The 13575-nt window shown below is 39.7% G+C and overlaps 1 protein-coding gene across 4 annotated transcripts in view; it reads left to right on the plus strand.

Annotated features, from left to right (window-relative positions):
- RapGAP1 (Rap GTPase activating protein 1) overlaps positions 1-13575 on the plus strand; it is a 165124-nt gene that overhangs the window by 90818 nt on the left and 60731 nt on the right. For all 4 annotated transcript variants that reach the window (XM_087358488.1, XM_087358490.1, XM_087358491.1 and 1 more), the window contains exon 2: positions 2855-2951. In XM_087358488.1, the coding sequence (XP_087214614.1) occupies positions 2855-2951 (97 nt within the window). The remainder of the gene's footprint in view (positions 1-2854; positions 2952-13575) is intronic.

Genomic DNA, 13575 nt, shown 5'->3' on the forward strand with positions numbered 1-13575 from the left:
GCTCATGAACCTAACCTAACAGTTATGCGAGATTGAGATTCTCACGTCGGTGTTGTTGTAACATTCCTTCTTTCGCTCAGTACAGGTAGCCACTTCCCAGTATTTTCACACCGATGTTTCGTCTGTGTGTTTGTTAGTTGCGCATGTCGGAACCCCCCCCCCCCAAGTACACGAGATCGGCGCCTTGAAGCACACAGCTTCTGGAATCCGCATGAAAATCTCTGTCAGCCGAAATAAAGCGCAAAGTTAAACAAGCAAATTGTGTGAAACAATACGCGTATTTCTTTATCTGTTTGTCTTTCTGTCTATCAGATGTATTTCTTTAAATGTTTGTCTTTCTCTTTTTGTCTCCTTCTTTGCTCATTTTCCTTGCTTCTTGGTTCATCAGAACACGATTCTCCGGTGATCTGTGAGCGAGGTGTCGGTGCCTTGTTCAGAGATTCCCCCTCCCCGCACAAAGTAATTGGAGCGTCTCCTGTGTTACGTCACTCGCATCCAGCAGCCGTGGAATGATTTTCGTCGTGGGAACTGCGGTGTACCCCCGCCTGATGACGTCGTTAGAACATTTCGGGGTAATGGCCCCCTGCTTACACTGTAACACGAGAGCAAAAATTCAAACAAACTTTTTATTTGGTGTCTACTTCTCTGCGTTCTTCTCCTTAGTCTGTCGTCATTTGGATTTTATGATCTTATTACATGTAATCTATTATTCATTTTTTCTGCTTACAAGCTTAACACTTTGTGCCCATACTGAGCGCACAGCGTTGCACACATGTTTTTCTTTTTTCAGTGATTGTCCCCTTCGCCGGCATCTGTCGGCTTCTCTGTAGTGCGTAGTGCTTTCTATTCCAGTGTCGTGCATTGCGCACGCGTGCATAGCTGTTTCAAGCGCCATGTGCTATGTACATAGGTCGTAATTCATTGCAAGTTTCTCGTGATTGGATTATAAATTTCAGTGCTTACCATCCAGACAGATCTACATGCTGTCATCACTTTTAAGCCCAGTGGTAACTATATGTACCAACTTCATCATCAACCAGTAACTTCATTTTTGCATTTGTGGGTTTTATAGGATTTTCACTGTCTTGGCGATTACTTCATTAAACAGCTTTAACCAACCGAAATTTGTAATGGTAAAATGTGGTGTTTTCTTCGCGGTATGGACTGAATCAGTAAATGTTATTTAGACTAGCTGAGGCTTTAAAGGACTAAATAAGTCTTTTGGGTCACTGGGTTTTAGTTCTTATGAAGACGTCGTGTCTGGAACATCATATCGCCACAGAAAACATTCAAAGCGGACAAACGCGAACATCCGGAGTAGTGGCAGATAATACGCTGTCGAAGTTATTTGGATGGATGAATACTTAATTTTTACATGAATAAATGGATACTGGTAGGTGGACGATTGGATATATGGAATTATTTTGTTGGCTTCTTGTTTATTCAGCCAGATATTTGCCTCGTCCTTTGTGACTGTGAGGCTTTCGCTGATCTTCGATTTTTTCCGATATAGAGCACGTTACTTTTTTCTAACTTTTATCGTGCAAACAAGTAGATTTTCTTTCCAAAATTACTAGGAAGCGATACAATACTAATTGATGAATATATGCCTGTAAGAGTTTTATGATTAAATTGTATTTATTCAGTACGATTCTTAGTCGTAAATACAAAAACTATTACAAAGGACCGAAATCATATTTGTACTACATGTCACGAATCGATGTTAGATTTATATTAAATTAAACCCGCTCAGATCTGAAACTGAGAAGTGATGGAGAGAATTTCTTGCTAAACCGAGATTTGCTTCTTCTTATATGGCATGACGACATAATTGCATTTGAAGTTGCCACCTGCTCGCTGCTGACAGATACGGAACAGACCTTATGTAGCAAAAGCTGTTCTCAGTTTGCCATAATTGTTTCAAACTGACGGGAGTTCTGAAAGTTTTTTTATTTGATTGTCGTTAAGAGTTTGCGCGAAATATTGGATGTTATTGCTTACGTAATTTCGGAAAACATAAAGGAAAGAGACGTTTGGGAAACCTAGACATAGATGGGAAGGTACTGTTAAAATGGATCTCAGAAATACAGGCTATAAGGGTATGGACTCTGTTTCAGTTGCCAAGGACAGGGGTCCAGTTGTGCGTTTTTGCAACCGTAGTTTCTGCAAGATGTGTGTTTCTTGGCCCGCTGAGAACTGTAAACTTTTCTAGGAAGGCAGAAACTGGTATGTGAGATTTAAGGTTCTCACAGCTCCGACAGTGAAGATGACTGTCTTCTGGGTCGTTGTGCCGTGTAGTGTGATAGAGGTGTACCGACGTTTCAGAGATGCTTGCCCCTCTGAAACAGTCATCTTCAGAATGTGGCGAAGTGGCAGAATTTTGTGTTAGCTCTCTTTGTTGAATCTTTGCATTCTGTCGGAGAATGTATCAGTTGTAAGTCGAAGCCAAGAAGCTATTGACGTCACCTGACATCCGTGGCCACTTTAGATATTATTTTTTACTATAGTTTAACGTGTGCATTTTGGGGATTAGGGCTGCTACACTGCTGAAGAAACGATGAATACCTGGTCTTAGATGGGAGGGGAATATTAATACGGATGTTTGATAAATAATATGTAAGGGCATGGAGTGGATTCATGTTGCTTTAGGGTAGGGTCAAGGCTCTTGTGAGGACCGTTCGGGTCCCATGTTCGACGGAAAATTTATGAGCAGCTGGACGCTGATGATGGAGGCAGAAAGTGCCTCTGAAACGTTAGTAAACTTCTACAAGACTACACGGCGTTACAACCCAGAAGACAGCCATCTTAAATTCGTATATATTTTTTTCTAATAGTAATAATTATATTGTTTCAGGCGGCAACAGATGGATGGTCAGCAGTTGTACTGCCAGACACATGGTTGTAGTCAACCTGCTGACCCGGACACAGGACAGCACAAGGAAAAACTAAAGGTAACGTTCATTACATCTCTTATACAGTACTCACTCCTCCACCTGATTGACTGTGAAGCCAGCCAGTCATTTGCTCTAAGTACCAAGATTGTTTTAGGATTTGTGAAAAGGTTTTCTAAGTTGAAGTAGCCCCTCTTTTTGGGTGCTGACACACAGTATATGTAGCCTTTGTTGAAGACAATCCGATTGTCCTCTTTGCCATGAAGATTGAGTTAATACGGATCTCCGAAACGTCGACGGTACCGCTTTACACTGTACCATGCCCCAAATTCTGCATCTAACGCCGCGAAATCCTGAAATCGTAGGTTAAAAACTAGTGACTTTGGTCAATATTGTAGGTTTTTCTCCAATGTTTACAACTGGCCGCACGTCTTAGTGCTCTGAAAGACGAAACGTCGACGTCTTTAGGCCTGATACCATACGCGTGTCTCTGCTGCTAAACACTTGGTCCATGTATGTGGTCAGCTATGGTAGAAAGTGGCTGCAATTTGAAACACAGGCTTAATATGTGCTGAAGTAAAATTGCTGGGAAATTAAAATTAAGTGTAGGCCTATTAATAATTACTGTGTAAATGTAGCCTATATTTTACCTCAGTTCCAGAATGTTCGATTAAGCAAAGTGTAATCATCGTTTGTTTCAAACCGGTCGGAGTAGATGACAACCTTTTTAAATGGTTACAGAATAAATTAATCAGTTCCACAGTGTGAGTGGATTTCACTTATGTGTCAGACTTTTCGTGACTTTCTGCACATTGTCTCTCTACTGTTCTGAAACAAAGTACTGCCAATGCCTCGTTTAAATATGGTAATTGAGATAGCAGCAGTAGTTGGAATGCATTGTTCTATCTGCATAATCTTTGTGCACCTCCATTCAGTCCTTCGCTGACATATGGAAACGCCCTATGAGGTTACTAAATGCTCTATGAAGTCCGACTTAGGACTAATTTAACTGGACGTGAAGCAGAATGCTACCCTTGGTATTCCTTGTGCGAGCAAGAAGCATGTTGTTATGTTGTTGGTATTGTCTGATGGGCACCGGACAAGAAGCAATGTTATCTGTGGTTTTTGTATCACTACTGCTATGTCAATACTGATAACTCAGTACACCGGTTGTCTGTGGGTTGAACAACCGGGTTTGACCCTCGGCCGAGCAGAAATATTTCTGTGTAGTATTTGGGGTTTTCACTTCGGTGGGTCTGAAGATGGATGTCTTCTGGGGTGTTGCACCGTGTAGTCTAAATGTAGTGAATGACTCATTGTCCTGATAATGGAGGCAGCAAGGACCTCTGAAACCTCGGTAAACTTCTACCATACTACACGGCGCAACAACCCAGAATACAGCCATCTTCGGAAATATTTCTCTTCGCCCCAGCATCAAAAGTGAGAGTAGGCACCACACAGCGAAGCTCTATCAAGGGCTGGTGTTTGTAATTTGTATTCGTAAAACTGCCGTTTTGTGTTGTTTCGTGTTTTAAATGATTGGCAAATGTTGTTTTAGTAGACAGGCGTCGATCTGCATGTAAATTCAAATATTTCCAAATCTGCCGCTATGAATTTGTTGTATGAAGGGAATCAAAAGGAGAATCGGTGTACCGACTTCTGTGCCAGTCCTTCAGTTTTTCCAGTTGGTGCTAACTGGTGCGGCGTTTAGTGCAATTCAGTTGTCACTGCGTTTTCTCGAGGCTGTTGCAACTAGACGACCTACTTTACTTCTTTCAGCAGTTCAGGGTTGCCCACAGCACGCCTTTATCAGCGGTCTCCTATTCTTTAATCGTTTCTCTCTGTGTGCCCTTTTGTTTTGTTTTCTGTGGTTTCATATGTTTTCTTCTTGATCCTTTTTCCGTTTCCGTTTCTCTAACTTCCTTTCTGTCTCTCGCCATTCTTTTCGTCTTGTTTCATTGACGTAAATACGTCTATACAGAAGGGTAATTCGGTAAAACAGCGTTAGAAAAATGTGTAAGATCCATACCAACAGTGTGTAAATATGGACCGACAGTGGTCAGCTTTTATATGAACTCCTGCGTTCATAACAATGCTTTACTCTACCTAAGAAACTAATTGTTATGTCATCTGTTTATTCGGCTTCGTGTTTCATTACTGCCGTCAACAATACGCTTTTGTTATTGCGGAAGAGCTTTGCTGTGAAGAAGTGCGTCGTAGAGTAGATAATATTGTGCACAATTACTTATCTTATATAAGAATTATTAAGAAATCTGTGATACTGCCCTCCACTCTCTCCATTTTAGTTCTTATCAAATTGATCATTGCCGGTGGACATCGTGGTCTCTTACAATTGAACAAAGTTTGAGGTAAGGGATTCCTATTCATTATTATTGTTCGTCACATTTAGTGTTTTCATCTGCATTTTTGAACTCGTGTAAGAGAATTAGGCTTGTCTTCTTTTGACGTAAATACGTCTATACGGAAGGGCCATTCGGCAAAAACAGCGTTAAGTTACGAAGATGTGTAAGATCCAGCGCCGAGACACCTTTAAACGTTCATTCCTCAGGAATGGTAAGAGTAAGGGTAATGTAACCTATATGACTATAACACGACTATGGGAGAAGTCGCATAATGAGGAACTTCATAATTTATAATTTTCACGTAATATTATAAAGGAGATTAAATCCAGAAGGGTGAGTTAGACAACACGTGACGAACACGAGAGGGGACCCAGGAGATGCTTTCTGGAAGATCTGGGCGCTGTTGGGGGGCGGGGGGGTAATTTTAAAACGGGTCTTAGAGAAATATGACGTGGAATAGGGTAGAGTGATGGCCTTTTGTGAATACAGTAATTAATTTGTTCGTTCCATGTAACGTCGAATTTGAGAATCTGTCGATCTTCGAAAACGAACGTTGCTGCTTGTAGTTAACATGCTTTATCACCAGTGTTTCGTGTTCGTAACTTGAAGCCCGCGCAGAGTTAGGTGCGAGGCTGTCTGTTATACGCGCTGGGTTAACGAGGGCCGTGACCTTCCTCAACAACCTCACTACACGTGTGACGAGAGATCGATTTGTTCCGCTAGATATGACGCGACTCCTTCCTTTTTTATATTTTTGTTTTATTTTACACGTTATTCTTTCTCACTTCTTTGCATCCTTTCTCTTTTTCTCTTGGGAAGTTGTAGAAATGTTTATATCTATAAAGTATTGGTTGGTCTTACAATATTTCACCCGTTTCCGTTTGTAAAATTGGTAATGAATGAGGAATTAAACTTGAGATACTGGTGCTTGACTGAACATGTTGAGGAAGTGAGCAATAAATCGTGACAAGTATAGCCCTGATGATGGAGGTAATAAGCACCTACGAAACATCGTCTAGCATCCCGGGAGACAGTCACACGTGCGTTTTGGTGCTCCTCTGAGCCTTCAGTTGTATTTTTGTGTAACAGTATAATTGCATCGTGTACGTATGTCAGTGTTGTAAGGTTTTACCTTCGTTCAACGATCCGAGAGTTGGTTGATCTGGCTGTTACACTGCGAACCCACCCCGGGCGAAGGAAGATGGAGCTTGTGTTAGTGTTTATATTGTAGGTTATTGACGTTCCGAAATAAATTAAATTGGTGTTTTTGAAACTACCTTGCTGAACCTGGGGCCTGATTGCGTTACGTAAATATTTCTGTGCCGAATAATGAAGCAGACATACAGACGGTCGGACAGAGATGCGGATGGAGATACAAGCAGTGAGTAATGTATGGCTACTCTCCAGTATGCAGTATGAAAGACTAAAATAAGGTGATACAATCAGCTGATGTTGCTCTATACCAGAGCCAACATAAGAACAATTGTCCAATTTAACTCTTTGGCAGTATAAAATATGAGGTGTTCTCTTGAGTGTATATATGCTGAGTAGAACGTAAAGAAACTGAAATTGTTTGGAATATATTGCTGATCCATTATTTTGGACAAGAGTTTGTTCGGCAAGTGGCTATGCAATCAACGGCCACTTTCTTGTACTACGAAATTAGTAATTCCTTTGTGTGTTCCTGTACACATTATTTTGGTGTGTCAGGGTACAGAACTTTGTATATGATAGTTCCTATTCTGATCTTTTATAAATTCTGTGTTTGAATACAGAACTTTGGAATGAATTATGGACGTAGTAGAAATTAAGTAACAAAATTGGTGAAAATAACATAATTAAGTGCTACATAATGATTGTTAAAACTCGACGAACGATACCATTTAGCAGGCTTCAATTTAAATGGGAGGATGGCATTTATATGAGTTTGAAAGAATTAGTGTGTGAAGGTTTGTGCTCGTGCCAATTGGGTCGTGATAAGGTTCAATGAATAAGCTAATAATCGGTCGGGTTCTGTAGCATAAAATATGAAAATTTCTCGACCGTGTAAATAAGTATCAACTTGTCAAGGAAGCTCTTGTGCCATGGACTTAGCAAATCAATTATCTTCATACTGAATGTTCCAGTTACTCCATATTATAATGGTTATTAGTCCTTTTGGGATGCATTACTGGGCTTTTGTGTTATACTTGATTTTCGACTCGTCCTCCATCACCTCTGTTCGCCTTGTATCAGATTTCTGTTGCCATTTTTAAGTTTAAAGCGGATCACGGGCCAGACGGCCAGGGTTTGGATTCCATTTGGGGCTTGGGATTCTCACCATCAGGTTCAGAGTGGTAAATTACTGTGTCTCAAAATATTTCCTGTGTAATGGCTGAGGATGGATATTCTCCGGCAGTAAAGACGCCCAGAGTTTCGTTCTGACCACTGGGTCCATCTGATATCCTTGTTATGAATTACACTGTATATGCAGTTTTACGTGAAAAGTGGAATGTGCTCTCTGCCGTTAATAAATTAAACGAATTGATGGATCGGCTGGCAGGACAGAACGCGTTATAACTTTTGAAGTTTAAATTAAGTTGTTATGTAAAAAATATGTTAAAACGTGTCACAAAATGTTAGAGCCCATACGTTTCTCGGGTTCGCCATTTTCAGTCTAAATGCATGCATGACATTAGCCGTGGAAGTGTAACGTTTGAAGTCTTGGAAGAAATATTCGAGTTGACAGGCTTCTTGCTGCTAATGGTGTAAATCCCATAATGGCTTCTGCTGAGCTTTATCTTCTACATCCATTACCTGGCCTAGTTTTCTTATTTTATGAGCAAAGACAGGCTTATGTTGTTATTATGTCCTGATGTTTGTCTACCGTAATAAATTTTAAATGCTTCGTGTTGTTTCTTTAACTCATGTGATTATTATTGCCACTAAAGGACGCATTACATTTGTATCTTCCAATTTCATACCATTAGTAATATCAACATCGTTGCTGGGCGACCTTGTGGAGCGAGAAAGAAACTTCTTGCACGATTCTGCAGTTATTTCTTACAGGTTAATAGGTGGTTGAAGGAAACACATTTCTTATTAATGTATGGATATATATATATATATACGTCCGCGCAGATCGTTTATATGTCGATATAAATTTATCGGCAAAAATATTTTAATTGCTCTGTAAGTGTATAAATGGATTGACACATGGATTCATTGATACATTTTTACCTATCTGTATAGCGATATAAATTGATCAATATATAGCTGTATAGAACATGTCGATAGATATAGACTTATGAGTGTGTGTATACATCGATTGGAATATATCGATTTATCGATATTTGTCGGTCAAATTCTCAATTTTATTTGGATCTATTTGTATCACTCTATTTATCGATGCAAATCTCTCGATGTGTGTGAAATCGGTAGAAAACTTCTATTTTTTATGATTGTGTGCCGGTATAAATCGATGTAATCTGTCATTATAAAAATAAGTTCTGAATTGAACTCATGCATGGTGTACTAGGTAAGACAACTGTTGGAAAATATAAAAAGGTACATTTTCTTAATGAGAGGTTAATGAGGGCAGGACCGGTCTAATCCTTGAATCTGATGGTTAAGTGTGGCTCCGTTCTCAAACGTTTGCATGGCCCTGCAAGCGGACTATGACGCGGCGAAAAATACTGGTCCGCCTCTATTTAGACGTGTGTTAAGAGTGGGCAGGTTGAGAAATAAATTTAAATATTCCAGGGATAAGTGTCTTTCTGCCTGTTTGTTGTTTTGTCGTCACCCCATCTATTACGTTTACAATGTAATCTGTCCACTTGCCTTCTTGCAAGGAATTTCATTACCTATTACAGAAACCATTGGTGTGAAATGAACTTCTCTTCTTCGTAAAGTAGGAATCGTTTTCCTGTCCATTTGCTTGACTTCAGTGTCTTTCAGTCTCTCGGTTTTATCGTTAAAATAACGGGATTAGTGAATAAGTGAATATGGCTGTGTTGTGGGTGGTGCGCCGTGTAGTCTGGTAGAAGATTACCGACGTTTCAGAAGTGCTTACAACCCTCCATCATCATGATGGCGATGTATAAGTTTGTGGGGTTTGGGAGTAATGAAATGCTAGCCCGATTTCTAATGCGATTATAAAAAAAAAGTCATATATATATATGGATAACTTCGTTGCATTTCCCTGTTACAACACATTAAAAGCTCTTAGATGGAATAATTGTTAGTCAGCTGGAGAAATTGCTCACCAGTCGATGCGGGGGGGAGGGAGACAAAAAAGAAAACGGACTTCAGTTTTCGACGAAGTACAGAATATTTTTAGAACGGCTAACAGAATTATTACTTCACAGTTAAACTGCTTGCTTCGTGGTACTTGAACATTTGGTGTTATGGCAACTCGCCCGCAGACTAACGTATACAAGCGTGTTGCGAAATAATGTTCCCACTGGGCAAGCGAGCTGTCGTGTGTCCATGTTTAGGTGTTCGAATTTTAATTGGCATTTATCGTGGGATACGTTTTTTTGTAAGTATTTTGAAGATTTTTCTCAAAAAGGGCACCTAGAAGATTTGCCGTAGACTGGTTTAGTAAAGTTGTCTTAGAGATCCTCTAATCGGAAACCAAAATCCGGCCGTTTATTATACAAACTCATAGCCACTGAACCAACGCGTGTTGAGTCATTACTTCTGCAGATTTTTTACAGTGGAGATAACTCAGATTTGCGACTGGACATTGAGACGGCAATTCTGTTACAACTGCTTGAATTCGCAGCCTCGATACAGAATAAACTTTATTCGCATGTGCATACTGTTGATTTCAGGCGTGTTCAGAAACAAATTAGTAAGTTATTTTGTAGTGTATTTTCAGTTGCTTTGCTCATCTCAACGGTTCGAGGGTACGAATAGGATTATTATTAGGTGTGACGTCTTTTTAACCTTCGCAGTCTGCATGAAGACTGTTAAGGACTTGTTCCTGTATGTGGTCAGCATTATTTCCTTTTGTGGGTGCAATTGCCTAATATCATGTTTAGAGCCAATCGCAAACTGTCCCCTGACACTTCCCTCCTTTGTGAGGCAGAGATTATTAATCGTTCTGAAGTAGCAGCTACGTTATTGAGTAAATGGCGAGAAATAGATTGTTTACTACGAGTTATATTCGTATTTTAGAATGAGGCGTGAATTATATGGAATTATGTGTAGGTATCAGACTTGAGACCTGTATTAATGTTGTCAATTTTAAGTTTATTTTAACGGGCTGTTCTCTAGTATTCTCATAAGGAGGAGTTGGGTTGTCAATTATGGACGAAGTAGTAGCTTGAGGTAGGAATTTCAGTCCCTGTACTCACTGTCACTTTTCGCTACAGTCCTTAATCGTTTCCCGTACGGAGAACTTACAAAGATTCATGAGAAAGAGTCAAACTTGGCAGGATTTCCCATACACATCGCCGTCGGTCTAATCAGCGGATTGAAGTTGAAGTAGCCTAAGAAGTGTTCAGTCACTGTCTTAAGATTCCCTATTGGTACTGGTGAATGTATAAATGTTACTGTTTCCTAGCTGTTGGCACAGTGGCATATATATTAAGCCACCTTCACTGGGATGTCTCTATTGCCCGAAATTTCTTCAAAAATCCTCAGGTTTTTCAGATCATTCATACGAATTATACGTCAAATTATGAAAGAAAACTTAATAACCAAACATATTTAACGCTTTCATGGCTGAAATCAGAGGTTGTTAACCCTGTTGTTAGTAGTACCTGATATCAGAAAATACGTTTTGTTGGTGTCGGTATTTGGCCTCATGTAATATAATTTTAATAAATTGCAATGTTGTTTTAAGAAATTGGCCTCATTTGTAACCTTGCTGCCCACAAGTCGATGACAAATTGTGAATGTGGCCCCAGATCTGGAAGGGGTTGTAAACCCATGGCACAAAGGCTGATATTTATAATTTATTTCAGAAAATCCCCCAGGTTTAGGAGAGTGAGGCTGATGATCTCTTGACCGCAGTAGGATCTCGTTCGCCCTCTGCTCCGTGGAAAAGAAGGTCGCCTGTTGCAGAGCGTGGCAGCATGTGGGACATACTCGTAGAATTATGCTTCTTGCGAGCGAAAATTGTTTTGTTTGGACCAGAAACAGGGGAGATACAAAGAATCGCGCTTCGTCTTTGTCACCGCCTACCACAGGGCCCGTTGGCCGAGATGTCAGAGCGCTGACAGGGCTTTATAGGGCTTCGTGCTTATCACACTGTCGTCTGTCAGGTGTAGCCATGTGGTACGCATTTATTAAGGTCTTCGTTGCTTCGAAACTTTACTCCAGACTTTCATCTCGTGCCGAATTGCATTACAAGAGTTCTTCCTTTGAAGTTGATAGTCGGTCAGCTAGTCAGATTCTCCGCTTTGTATGGGACACAAAGGTTGTTTACCGTGTTCACAAGGTTCCGCCACTGGATCCTGAGCCAGATTAATCCACTCCACATGTTCAACCCATTCTGCCTTAAGTTTCACAGAAATATTAATTTCGCATTTTCCCTTTGGTCTCCCAAGTGCTATTTTCCTTCAGATTTTCCGACCAGTTCTCTTAATATTCATTATACGTAACATACTCTCATCTACTCTGGGGTCTCCCAAGTGTTTTTTCCATCAGGTTTTTCGACTAATTGTCTCAAGATCCATTTTAGTATTATCCTCCCATCTTCCTCCGGGTGTCCAAACTGGTCCTAGCCCATCTCACTCTATGTGGTGAAGAGTACAAATTATGAAGCTCCTAATTATGCAGTTTTCTCAGTCTTTCTAGATATTTCTCTCTCTTATATCCAAATATTCTAGTACAGGTCTTGAGCTGAAACCATTGTTCCGTCGTGGTTGCAGCTCCGCTGTATGGATGGGTAGACCTAGGTGAGTTCATTTGTAGGTGGCTGCATGGGTAGAACGGTGGGTGGATGAATAGATGGATTGATGGGTTGACGGGTTGACGGATAGGTGAGCCCGTGGACAGCTTATACGTGGGTAAGACACCATGTGCTGAGTGTATTATGCTTTCCATTCAGAGGCGTGGCTGTAAGTTATGCTGAATATCCAATTTATAGAGCTACCCCATTAATTAGTAGCCGCCTTGCCATTTGTCACTCATTTTATTTATTGCAGTTAGAAGTCCTCTATTTATTTTTGTTAGATTGTAGACATGCGTTTGTCTTTGTACATTTTAATTTTTAGACTACCAGCTTGGATACACAATTTAAAACGTTATAAATTTTCATTTAGAATTTGGGTTTCTTTCTTACGTGTACATCAGTTTTATAATATGTATCGACATGTTTAGACTTTTATTTTAGTGAATTGTTGTTGGTACAAAATTTATTCAAAAATTAATGGATCCAGCTACACCTGCCCCCTCCATAAAATCATTAAAATACGCAAGTAATTCTTTGTGCCACCAATTTTTATAACAAATGTGATTAATGTACAAGAAATCCATCCAATGTTGGTTGGTTGCTTGGTCAGTCATTAATACTGACCTACATCAAATACTACGTCTCTGTATCTCATTCAAGGATTTTTATCTTCATAGAAGATTGTACATTCCAGCAGGGAGTGTTATTAAACGTCTGTTTCAACAAGACCTGTTCCACCAGTTAGGGCGAGACTGGTGTTTTGACTTCGTGACTATCACAATAGTACCATACTTATGCACTCAGTATGTTAACGATATGAAGTAAGTTTTCGATAATTAATATCGAAAATGCGAGACTTTCTTTCCATGTTACTCCTTAATCAAAATTAAAATGTACAAATCAGATAAATCAAACGAATTATGGCTTTCCACAGCTGTTTCTTCGCCAGGTAAGCACGTACGGTTTATTGCATATAGCAGTCAAGTATTTAAGACCAATTACCACGTAGCGAGGCAGCTGACGTAAAGTCGCATTTTTTATTATTTAAATAAAAATTGATATCAATTTTTTTCAGTTATAACCTGAATTTAGCGATAAGTAAGAATGGTAAGTGTTTAATTCTTGGAATGATGTAACTTTCATTGTCAGGTACGAAGTTATTATAATGTGTACTGTTATCAGTTACATTGTTTATAGTGTTTCTTGAGATTGCGTGTAGGACTAATTTAATAACAGGCCTCCATACCTAGTTACAAGTATTAAATAACAGCTAAGGACGTGTGGTACAAGAAATAAGTGTGAATGAAAGTATTATTTTGGTCTTATCCATTTTTACAGAAACCACGACATTTCGGAAGTTAGATTTTTCTGTCTCCACGTGACCAGTGCGAGGTCAAACTCTGGTAGAGCTTGTCTCAACCTTGATGCTTTGTTTTGT

The sequence above is a fragment of the Zootermopsis nevadensis genome, unplaced genomic scaffold (assembly GCF_977971745.1).
Source record: "Zootermopsis nevadensis isolate Lab colony 2312 unplaced genomic scaffold, Znev_1.0 Znev_ptg000030l, whole genome shotgun sequence".
NCBI classification, from domain to species: domain Eukaryota; kingdom Metazoa; phylum Arthropoda; class Insecta; order Blattodea; family Termopsidae; genus Zootermopsis; species Zootermopsis nevadensis.